A 12,774-nucleotide genomic window follows, 5' to 3' on the forward strand; every position below is an offset into this window, starting at 1 on the left:
CTAGATATCTATTTCTTCTATCTAGAAAGAATAGAAGGATATTCCCAAGAATTTCCAAGCCACTGAACACTAAACACTAAACTTTTAACTTAAAAAGCTAATTAATCCAAGCTGCTGCTGCTGCTAAGTCGCTTCAGTCATGTCCGACTCTGTGCGACCCCATAGATGGCAGTCCACCAGGCTCCCCCGTCCTGGGATTTTCCAGGCAAGAGTACTGGAGTGGGGTGCCACTGCCTTCTCCGAATCCAAGCTAGCTTCAACTAATTTTTGTTTTCTAACTTTCGCACTAGGACTGTTTAAAGGGGCTTCCAAAGAAATGGTGGGGGTGGGAATATAAAAGAAGCCATAGAAGCCTCTTTTTTTCATGGAAAAGAAATCACCAAAACTTTAGGGTTACAGTTCATGGTCACTGTTAGGCAACTACAAGATAATTCAGAGAGAAATCAAGGCCATGAATTGCATTTTCCTACAGGACAGCCGGCTATCCACAGAAGTGATGGCTTATAGTGGGAAAATATTCTACGGCTATGGAGTGGGGGTAGGGCGGTGAGTAACTCCAAGTATAGATCCCTGAAACCAGAAGTTTTTGAGTAAAGCTAGCAACACTTTTTCCACAGGTGTAATCCAGGGAATAAAATCTCCAGAATACTTCTAGAGTCATCACAAATCTCCAGAATACTTTTAGAGTCATCACAATTACCATTAAACCATTCTTCCTGGGAAGGAGATGCAGCGGGTTGGGGGAGGAAGAGTCACAGATATTTATAAACTCCTCCCATCAAGAAATGGAGTCTATTGCTTCAGTCCATTAAATCTGGGATCAGTGTGACTTCTTTTGGCCAATAGAACACTTAGGAAACATGACATAAGTCGAGGCTTAGAAGAGCTTGTTCACTGGGGTTTGCCCTTTCCATGACCAGGCAAACACGCCTGGACTAGCCATGCTTTTGCTGGAGCATCCTGAGATGTGAGTGAGCTGGTTCAGGCCAAAAGAATAATGTAGCCAACCCACAGGACTGTGAGAAATAACAAATGTTTGTTGGTTAGAGCTACTAAGTCTTGGAATCGCTCATTCTGCAAACACCACTTGATACTCTCTATCTATGGCAATCTGTTATAGAAAAACAGAGACACCATTACCTGAAAGATGTCCAGACAAATTTCCATACTCACCACACTGTTGTCCTGCAGTGATATTGCTTTCGTCTTCTCCTCCTGGACAATCTAAAGTACCATCACAAACTTTAGAAATTGGGATGCATTTTCCAGACTTTGGACAGGCCCATTCATTTGGGTAACAGTCAAAGGTACGATTAATTTTGCTTTCTGTGGGGGAAAAAGAGAGTTACAATAGGCCATATAAGAGGTAGAGCCAGACATTTTTCAATACATGGTTAAGAGATCAGGTAAACAAGAAACCTACAAATGACCGATATTTCACAATAAACAAGTAGTTTCTAATGCTACAACTGACCTTTTACTGAGATTCTAAAGAATGGTAAATGTCATTATTTAGGTTCCAGTCTTTCTAGGGGAGGCAACTCCCAGCCAAATTATAAGAGTAAGAAGCAGAAATGGGCCTGAGTTATCAACAAACCGGAGAAGGCAATGGCACCCCACTCCAGTACTCCTGCCTGGAAAATCCCATGGACAGAGGAGCCTGGTAGGCTGCAGTCCATGGGGTCGCTAAGAGTCAGACACCACTGAGCGAATTCACTTTCACTTTTCACTTTCATGCATTGGAGAAGGAAATGGCAACCCACTCCAGTGTTCTTGCCTGGAGAATCCCAGGGACGGGGGAGCCTGGTGGGCTGCTGTCTATGGGGTCACACAGAGTCGGACACGACTGAAGTGACTTAGCATAGCATAGCATAGCATATCAACAAACTAGATGAATAACCTGTAGGAGAACATTCAGTTATTAAATCATGAATAATAGAACTAGAGCTATCAAGGTAATGCCAGGATTCCTGAGTTTGTGTGTGTGTGATGTGTGATTTTTGGTTGGTTTTGTTTTGTTTCTTTAGTGAATTGTCAACAGTACAAGAAAGATTATAATCCAGCAAGTTGGAACACAACTTCTTGGAATACTGAAACATGAAACCAATGGATGCTCCCAACCAAAACAAGCAACATTATTAATATACCCAGGCTGGAATCATAAAGGTAACTTGCTTTATGTGTGGGTGTTAGCAGCTTCCAAGCTGTTGGAGGTACTGCTGATAACTGCCCAGTGAAGGGGATGAATATCACTGACAATTTCCTTTTCACTTCTCCCGATAGTGGCCTCTCCTACGTCTACCAATCTGCAGCTCAGTCCTTCTTCATGGTTGTAAGGTCTTAAGACAAATCACATATTCCTCTATTTTTGCTCCTTCCCCAGACTACTTCTTTTATATAGATAAATCTAATTAAGATAAAAGTCTTAAAAAGAAAACCTCAGATAGGGCTGTAAAGGGGGAGAGACTGTCCTATCTATTTGGCCTTACTGTTAGGAAAGGATTATAATTTATGCTATATTTGAATTCTGTGTCTTTTTAGAAAAAGCTAGGGGAACCACTCTTCCTCACCCAAAATTCCCTGTCAGTCCAGCCAATCTGGAAACTTGCATGTCACACAGATAATTTCTAACAAGGAAAGTAGGAACAGCAAGACCTGGAAAACACTTGATTGAAAATCGGAAAATACTTTCCAATCAGAAGCTCTTCCCCTCCTTACCGCATCCATCTTCATCAGCGTTATCTACACAGTCACTTTCTCCATCACAAACCCAACTCTGTGCAATGCAGACGCCGTTAGGGCAAGTGAATTCGTTGCCTTTGCAGGTCCGATAAGCAGCTGGAAGAAAATAAAATGACAGCTACACTCCAAAGATACAAACCTTTGGAAAGAAATCAAAGTGCTCACCCCGCCACCTAAACTGAGCTCCAAGAAACTGAAATTTCTACACCCATTTAGTCCCTTAACCATCTTGACAAAAATGAACAAAAAAAAAAAAAAAAAGAGAGAGAGAGAGAAAGAGAAGAAGAGAGAAGGGGAGAAGAAAACAGTAGCTTTGGGTTCAGGACATGAAAATCAAGTGCATCAAGATGAAACACAAGATAGCTATAAGTTGACACAGAGCAAAGAATACAGACTGACAAAGATGCTACAGAAATGCCAATGGCCAACATTCTCTCACTTGACCACAAGCACAGTAACTGCTCTCTAGGACTCAATGATTCTGAGCAACTCATTCCATGATATCACATTCCTCTCAATTTAGCACTGAAATAAGCCCAGGTGCCAGAAAGGAAATCCAGTAATACAATATACCCTGTATCTGTGTGGCCTAAGAAAAGAATGCAAACTGTCCATGAGCACCACTTCAACTCTACACAGATCTCTGGAAGGTAAAGAAGTCTAAGTTCAGCAACACTGCTGAGGCTCATGCCATGGGCCCTAAATGATATTCTGGCTTCCTCTGCCAGAGGTGACTTTTATTTGAAAAGAATAATACGTCAGTAGGGGGCGGAAATGCAAAGACAAGAGCATTCCTAAGAGCATGACCCAAAATGAGGAAGTCACCGTACGGCAAGAATGTTCATCACTGCCATCTTCACAGTCAATTTCATGGTCACAGACGTAGGTTCTAGGAATGCACTGCCCACTGCCACACTGAAACTCAGTGCGCGTGCACCGGTGAGCTGGGACACAAGGTTAAAAGGGGAAAGAAAAGAGAATTTCAATTTCACTGTAGCCACTTAATTTCATAGGAAGAGTCTATCTCAAGTTTCAAAAGATTCTTACCACGCAGCAGTGTGCTGGTAAATGTTTAACAACCAGTTCTCCAGGAACATAAAAGTCCTCACTTACTGTATCTGCCAATTTCCATAGTGTAAAATACTCCACCATGGCTGACTTCAAGCCACCAACATGAATTCACTGAACACAAACTTGGGAAGAAATGTGCATAACTGGCTAAACCAGCTTCAGCATATTACTTACTGCAGTTGCGTTCATCAGAGGCATCTCTGCAATCAACCTGCCCATTACACCTCTGACTGGTGTTATAGCAGGCTCCGTCAGCACAAGTTAGCTGCTCACATACTGGGTATCCTGAAAGAATGGAAATAGCACACAAATCTTAAATGAAGATGTTGCTTAGCAATCACTTCTTGAGTGACTACTATATCCTAGACACTAACTGCTGAACATATATTGGTAAACAAAAGAGACATTCTTTGGATAACCTAAGAATGACACAAACAGCAAATTACAAACTGGACTATGTGCTTAATGTGGTAAGTACACAGTGCTTTGAGAGGGCATAGTAGGGGGAAATGGAAGCCCAGGGAATTGGGCTCTAAAGTGACTTGTGCACTCCAAGCCGAAGAATGAGAAGAAATTTTAACTTGTCAAAATGGAACCTTCTCTTACATAATATAAATAACACCCCAGGAAAGCAACGTACCATCACACATGGTTTGGGAGATGAAGGGCTGGTTCTTTGGCTGCAGGGTCAAAGAAAGAAAACAGGCCAAGAAGCCAAGAAACCTGGGACCTGGGGTGCCACTCCATACCTATTTACTCTTACTTGAATTATTTATCTTTTCTGTGTCACCATTTTCTCATCCACACATACAGGAACCTCCAAAAGACAATGTCTAGTAAAGCACTCTGAAAAGCATAGTGTGCTCTACAAAAGCACAGTATGAGCCACAAGCCCAAATCATTACCACATTATGTACTGACGATCACTTCACTGCTTTTAGCCAAATGCTTTTTAACCCTGGTTTTCTCTCAGTGGAAAAATCAGGATGTTCCCTTGAAGGAAAAAGGTACTATCAGCCCCTCCCTGTGCTTCCCCAGACTTGGAACATATCTCATGACCCCCTCACTATAGGCTCCGTTCTATTCACTGATTATCTGTTTCCCCCATGACATTATGAAATCCTCTAAGATCAAGGATCCTGTCTTACTCAAATCCCCATCATTCAGTACAGAAACTAGGTCATTTACCCATTGTGCTCAAGAAATGCTTGGGAGTGCCAGAGTTATCACAGCTGAACTTTTTAGGTTGAAAAGTTTTTAAAAATAGTGTGAACTTCGGCTCTTTATGGTCTTTAAAGAGTCTCCCTCTCACAAGTATGTTATCTTTCTTGGTCTATTTTTTGTTTCATTAAAGATTGTTTTCATAGTGATTCTCAGATTCTCCTCTAATTTCTTTTTCAGTAAGAAAAGGGTACATCTCCAAGATCAGACAGCAGTCCCATTTCATGATGTTCCACAGTAAAAGAGCAAGCACAAATATTCTCATCTGCAGAAGCTCAAAACTAGTCTACCAAGTGTCTATAATTACTTTAATTGCCAAGTTGCACACAATCAACTGTATACTAAAATAGGAGGCATTTAATAACTGATAAAATTTAATTCTTTGCAAATTTTATTTTTTAATCAACCAAGAGCCAGTTAGTGTTTAGGGTTATTGCTGTCTTTTCATCATAGGGATGGTACACATCCCAAATGCATCTTCAAAGGGTCACATAGCTCAGTTTATTCATTCTCCCTTCAAGAGATGCCTAGAAGTCAGCTGAGTCCAGCAAGTGATTCCTTTTCCCCTTGCGCTGGATAGTAGTATGCCATCTAGGCTATTCAGAGAGCAGCAAGCAGGAAGGAAATCTTAGACAACCCAACCTCTTTACAATAAAGGAGATATCTATCAGGAAGAAATTTTATGCATGGACTCTTTCATTTAAGGTGATTATTGTAGATATAAAGGAACTGAGGCCAACATGCTGGGCAGATCTCTTGTTCTCCCCGTCCTTTTTGAGGGCCATTCCCACACTGAAAACTAGTATCCACTAATATAACTAAAGTTTGCTGACACAACACATCAGCACCACAAACAACAAGGCCAGCTTGATGTCATCAAGCTGATATGCCAACCATATTGGTAAGGGTAGAGGTCAGTAGTTTGACACTTGGAATGAAGTATGAACAGCTTTCTTGTCTCTGACCAAGCTGATAATAAATCTGTCAATCAGCTGAGGATTTGCCCTGCACACCTCTGGTCTCTGCTGTGCCTGACTAAATGTACGGGGATGCCCATAGGAAGGACTGCAAAAACACAAAATACACAGAAGATTTGGAAAACTGTTTCTAAAAGCTTTTCCCTCTTTGAATACCCCACAGAGGGAAAAGGTCCAAGTTGTACACTGAGCAAAGTAAGAAATGAGCAAATTCTATTTCCTTTAAAGGTTTCTACAGCTAACAGTATTAATGAGTTTCAATCTACCCCAGAAAACAGGAAGTCACAATACTTGGTGATAATGTATCTCTCTGAAGTCTAACTTTTTGGTTTATTTGCTTGGATGTAGAGTCTGAGTCTAACCCTGTAAACTTTTTCCCATGGGACAAATCCATCATGTTGCTGAAATGCCCTACAGGACTTCAAGTAAAGGGGAAGGGTAGTAAGAGAGAAGATACTGTATAAGAATACCGGAGAATATCATCCTTGTAAGTTTTGTTTTAATGGAAAGATTAACAAGTACCTATTAACTAAGCCCCAGACTGCTAAAGTTGACCTGATACAAAAAATGCAAGAACATCCTCTTCCATCTCCCTTCCTTTCTCCACTTTTCAAAATGATTCATGTCCAGGTTTGCTCCTCGAAATTGGGAGCTACCTCCACATATACATGTAGAATTGGTACTTGACGGTGTTTGAAATGTTTTCTCTGCTAATGATGTGGCTTGGAGCAAGAAAGTTCCATGCTATAGCTCAGTTTGCATAATCAAGGAGGAAGAGGTGGTTTAAGAAACTCATAGACTTTCCCGAATGGAAATCATCCACAGCAGAGTAAGACACAGATATTAGGCACTACTCTTCATTATCTTCACAGGAAGGTTCTAAATACACTCTTTTCTCAGAATTTGACAAAACAGCCAAGAAGACAAACTGATTCTAAAGAAAGAGAAGGTATCTTAAAGGTATATTATGATGCTTAAGCCAAGATTAAAAGGAAAACAAGCAGTCACTGATATAAGTCCTGGATAGACACCTGGGATTTTCCAAGGTCCTAGAGTCATCCTTTATAAGTAACTTTGTTAGTTCAGTTCTGAGGCAGGACAATCCAGTCAGAGTAATGATTTGCCAGAAAAAGTTTACTAGTTTGACCACCAGCACTTAGTAAAAGTACTATCCACAGAGTTAAATAAGCAAAAACAATAATAATCATCAAAAACATGTATTGAAAACGATGTGCTCTCAGAAGCCTGTTCAAGTGCTCAATACATATGAACTTATTTTGTTCTTGTAACATCCCAATGAGGTACTATTATTCCCATTTCATAGACCTTATATCTATGCCTCTCTGAGGTATAAGGAGGTTGAACAATTTGAAAAAAAGGCATATGACTGGTAAGCTGGAGAACTAGAATTCAAATTCAGTCAACCTGGCCCCACAATGCATATTCCTAACCACTATAATAGGTATTTCTAGTACTTACAGACTGACTTCAGAGTAATAGGAAGAGGAAATTATAGGGAAAAGAATGACATTGAATGAAAGGAATAGATAAACTTAAAAAAAATCCTATGAAAAGAAAGAGAAGAAGCAACCCAAGAAAAAAGTTTTTGTTTTTTTTTTTTCCATTTAGTTTCTCATTTCACTTTGGTAAGTCTGGAGAGGTGAGGTCAAATATAAATTTCATCAGATTATTTTATATTCTACTAAGGACTTCAATCTGATATAATCCAGGGATTCCAGGAACCCCTACGCTAAGAAACAGCTTTTCAAGAGTACCAGGACAAACAAGAGAGTCCATACTGGAAAAAACAGACCACAGTGACTTCCCTGGTCATCTAGTGGTTAAGACTTTGCCTTTCAGTGCAAGGGGGTGTGTGTTTGATCCCTGGTAGGGAGCTAAGATTTCTATGTCTCATGGCCAAAATACCAAAACATAAAACAGAAGCAATATTGTAACAAAGTCAATAAAGACTTGAAAATGGTCCACATCAGGGACTTTAGGGGAGAATGGATACATGTATATGTATGACTGAGTCCCTTCACTGTCCACCTGAAACTATCACAACATTGTCACCCAGCTATACTCGAATATAAAATTACAAGCTTAAAAAAAAGAGTCTACGTCAAAAAACAAAAACTGAAGAAGACGGATCACAAAGTGGCAGAAGATCAGCCTACTCCCCTCCCTGGCCCACCTCCCACCTCCTGTGTCAGTTAAATTCAGTCCCTGAAGTAAGTCATCATGGACTAGGGAGTGCAAGTGGGCAACAGAGAAGCATCTCCTGCCTCTTTCCAAAAATAATTAGAAGCATCTTTCAATGAAAAGCATACATATAGTAATATTTATAAAATGGAAATAGCAATTCAGTACCTTGGAAAGAGAAAGCAAATATGATCGTTCCAAGGGCTACTAAAATTGGACCAACATTAAGTTTAGTCTGAGCAGCTTTTTAGGAACCTGAAGCAAAAAAAGGGAAGACATTAACTTACCTAGTTTCTTTACCAGCCTCCCTTTAAACTACTAGGTCCTAAGTCCCTACCTGGTCTCAGTTTGTGGTGAACTGATCTCAGACCTAAGTTTTAAAAATCACCCAAGAAGCCTGCACCAAAGATTTTGGATCTGCAGTACCTTCTTCTCATACACAGAGCTATCACCAAAATCTGCAAACGAGATAAACACTGACAGAGTATGAATTTTTAAAATAATAAAAATCTCACATGAGCCCTAGTGTTGGAATAACTGAGAAACAGAATGGAAAATTGTGCCTCAAATGTTCCAAGGAATAATGCAGCATATATTTATTGAAATCCATCTTCCTAGACACCACAATAAGAATTGGATAAAGAGATTATAATTGAAATCATAAGTAGCACAGCTTTTTGAAAATATTTCATGGTGGCTCAGATGATAAAGAATCCACTACAATTCAGGAGACCCATTTCCTGGGTTGGAAAGATCTCCTGGAGAAGGAAATGGCTACCCACTCCAGTATTCTTGCCTGGAGAATTCCATGAACAGAAGAGTCTAGTGGGCTACAGTCCATGGGGTTGCAAAGAGTCAGACACAACTGAGTGACTTCGTATACATGCTAAGTACTAGAAAGAAAGTGATGAACTCCATAAAATCTTTGCTCTCATAGAACTTTTTTTATTTATTTAGGAGAGTAGGAGGACAGACATTAAAATAAATGAGAGAGAGTGACAGTGAGGAGTAGCTCTCTGATAAGGTGATGTTCAAACAAGAACCATTGGGTTTAGCAAAATGGAGGTCATTGGTGACATTTTCAAGAATGTTTTTATATACCTATGTACATATGTATACCTATGGCTGATTCATGTTGAGGTTTGACAGAAAACAACAAAATTCTGTAAAGCAATTATCCTTCAATTAAAAAATAAATTAAAAAAAAAGAATGTTTTGGGGAGAATGGAGATGGACAGTTTTCAGTGAGTTCAAGGAAGAAAGAGGAAATGGAGACAGTTATTAAAGACAACTCTATGTAACAGCTGAGACAGATCTTAACATCTTTTAAGAGATGAGAGATAGTTATAATGTGCTTGCAAGATGAAGACTAAATAGGAGATTTTTCTCTTTCCTCAAGAAATCAGGGTTCTGAATCCTATCTCAAACTGTGAGAATCATAAAAAAAAAAAAAAAGGCTCAATCTCTCTGCTTCTTCCTTCTCGCCTGCAGTAGAGAGAACAGTAAGAGCAAGGCTGAATTTGATGAACATGTCTGTCACCAGGCATAACTGTTCACAGAATGACTTATCTCTCTGCTTCACTGCCCACCCCCAATTATGCCCCCAACTGGAGTTTCAGCAGTTAGACATATATAGAGGGAGGTATATGTTCAGTTGCTCAGTCATGTCCAACTCTTTGCAACCCTATGGACTGTAACCCATCAGGGTCCTCAGCCCATGGAATTTTTCAGAACACTGGAGTGGGCTGCCATTTCCTACACGTGGGATCTTCCCCAACCAGGGATTGAACCACATTTCTTGTGTCTCCTGTATTGGTAGCTGGATTCTCTACCACTGAGCCACCTGGGAAGCCCAAAGTATACAAAATTCTAAAGAACAGAACGTCAATGGAAATAAAACGTCAGAGACAAAGCCACCCCAGTGGCAGGCAGACCAAACACTGCTGATTACCAGCAAGAAAGCCTTCATTGTAACAGGGATTTGACCCTTTCTTTGGCATTCCTAAGTAACAAAAGAGAAGGCTACAAACCAATGATAATTAGCAGTAGTTTTACTCGCACCAAAAGCATGCTAATATGGCACTTGATAAAAATGAAATAATCTGTTTACTTCACTAGAAAAAATTATACTATTTTTGAACAACCAAAAGGCAGTGCATGACCCATGATTGAATGACCCATAATTGCTGTACTGTTCTGATGCTTATCTTGGACTCTGAGTGAGTGGGTTTCCCTTGATGCTAATCTCATTAAAAGCAACAAAGATGGCAGTTTCGAATCTCTGTTCCTTAAAAAATAATTATTAACAAGCTGTTTAATAGAAAGTGCCACTTTACAGGTAGCCAGCTTGAACAGCAAAATAACTTAGGGAAAATGAACTTTTACCTATTTCACAGCTATACACATACACGAGCACACATGCGTGCGCGCACACGCGCACACACACACACACACACACACACGCAATTCAGATAGTTCCCAAACAGCAGAATAACCACAAATATCTGCATTATGCATATAGGGACACAGCAGACGAAAAGATCAAATATAATAAGAAACAATTTATTTCAAGGATAATCCTTTTATTGGGACTTCATACCCTTGCCTTCCTCATCATCTCACTCATTCTTTCCTCTCCCTTCTCCCTGCCTGAGTGGACCTTTACACACCACTCTTTGTTCTGTAAAAAGAGTGCCTGGAATTGACACAGCTCAAGATCTTGACCTTAAAAGTTTGAAGGAGTAAGAACTATATCCCTAGGGGGCTGAGCTGACAGGCAGGACTATGAACTAGAGAGTCAAGTTTCCTGATCCTTTCAAATATTTGGGGAAAAGAAATAAGTCCTTCTTGGCAATTTTCCAACATCCATCACTATATTTAAGTGTTTCTAGTGCCTAGAAGACTCATTTCTACAGACAATATTATTCCTGAGAAATAGACAAAGGCATATTCATAAACTGATTCTGTCTGTACATGAGTAATTTTCCTATGCATCATGACTGCAGAAACAATAGAACAAAGTGTCACAAAAATGATTTCTGGCAAAGCCTCACTTAATCCTTCACCATGTGGAACAACTAATAAACAGCTGATATATATTTGAAATGATGTTTAAAATAGCTAAGTACCCCTATGACTAAATGGATCTTAACATGACCATCAGTGGCTGCTAATCTCACAAAGGGATAGTTAGACATGAGGTGCCTCCTGATGGAAATACATACCTTTATATACAAAGTGCTGGTGTCCTTACACACATACAGACACACACATCCTTGCTACTATACAAGTTTCTAGATAGTGCTGTCTTCAGATAGAGCAGGAGAAGGGAATTCTGCTCCCAGAGGACATTTGACACTGTTTGGAAACACTTTTGGTTCTCACAGTTGGGAGGTGCTACTGGCTTCCAGTGGACACAGGCCACTAGAGGACAGTGAGAGCCATCTTACAATGCACGAGCCAGCTCCCCACCATAATTACTGGACCCGAATGTCATTATTTTTAAGACTGAAGAAACTTATTTTAGATCTAACTACCAATTTCCAGGAAGTACAGTTATGGGGCAGTTTAAAAACATTAGAGAGTGCAATAAGCAAAAAAATAAATAAAAATATGGGCAACTCCAGGACAAGTCAGTTGCTAACTGACTTGTCTAAAGAAAATATAAATTTTCTTTGGGTTTTTATTTCAAATAAAAAATAATAAGCCAATTGGAGAACTTTTTAAAACTGGATGGATATCTGATTACTTGATTCCCAGGTGGTGCAGTGGTAAAGACTCTGCCTGCCAATGCAGGAGATGTGGGAAACGTGGGTTCTGTCACTGGTTCGGGAAGATGCCTGGAGTAGGAAATGGCAACCTACTCCAGTATTCTTGCCTCAGAAATCCCATGGACATGGATGGAGGAGCCTGGTGGGCGACAGTCCATGGGGTCACAAAGAGTCGTACATGATGGAGTACGCACGCAGAGCTGATAGCATTATGTTTTAGTCTTTCCTTGTATGTTAGCAATTAGATATTGAATTACCTAAAGACAAAACTGTATGACATCTGAGAACTACTTCAAAATAATGGAAAGAAAAACAAGGAGATATAGGTAAGACAAAATTAGCTATAAGCTGATGCAATCACTCTGCTTTTGATTACATTTAAAACTTTCCATAATAAAAAGCTTTGAATGTATCATTTTAATAATAAAATAGCTATGTAATCTGGAGGCAAAATGTTCTGTAAACATCTTATACAAAAGAAAAATATTCCAAGGGCACGGGCATAGGATTTAGACCTAGGTTAATATCTTGGTTCATCCACCCTTACCTCTTGATGATCTTTAGGGATCTTTGTAAAGTACCTCGTAGTACTAATGTGAAAACTGAATAAGATAGTGGTTGATGCCCTCTCACTTCCCACAGGATCTCCAAACAAAGAGGGAAAACAAAATAAGGGCAATCCTGCCCCCTGCATGCTGGCACTTATTAAACACTTTGATCCAGGTCATTCCTTTCCTTCTTATACAAACCTGGCTATAGCCAGGAGATCAAGGCACTAACAAGGAAGTACA

General features: G+C 39.8%; 1 protein-coding gene across 1 annotated transcript in view; it reads right to left on the reverse strand.

Annotated features, from left to right (window-relative positions):
• LRP2 (LDL receptor related protein 2) overlaps positions 1-12,774 on the reverse strand; it is a 176,348-nt gene that overhangs the window by 121,739 nt on the left and 41,835 nt on the right. Inside the window, 4 exon segments of the mRNA XM_070357974.1 lie at positions 1,174-1,326; positions 2,719-2,838; positions 3,573-3,686; positions 3,988-4,098. Of these exon segments, the coding sequence (XP_070214075.1) occupies positions 1,174-1,326; positions 2,719-2,838; positions 3,573-3,686; positions 3,988-4,098 (498 nt within the window).

The sequence above is a fragment of the Bos mutus genome, chromosome 2, assembly GCF_027580195.1.
Source record: "Bos mutus isolate GX-2022 chromosome 2, NWIPB_WYAK_1.1, whole genome shotgun sequence".
NCBI classification, from domain to species: Eukaryota; Metazoa; Chordata; class Mammalia; order Artiodactyla; family Bovidae; genus Bos; species Bos mutus.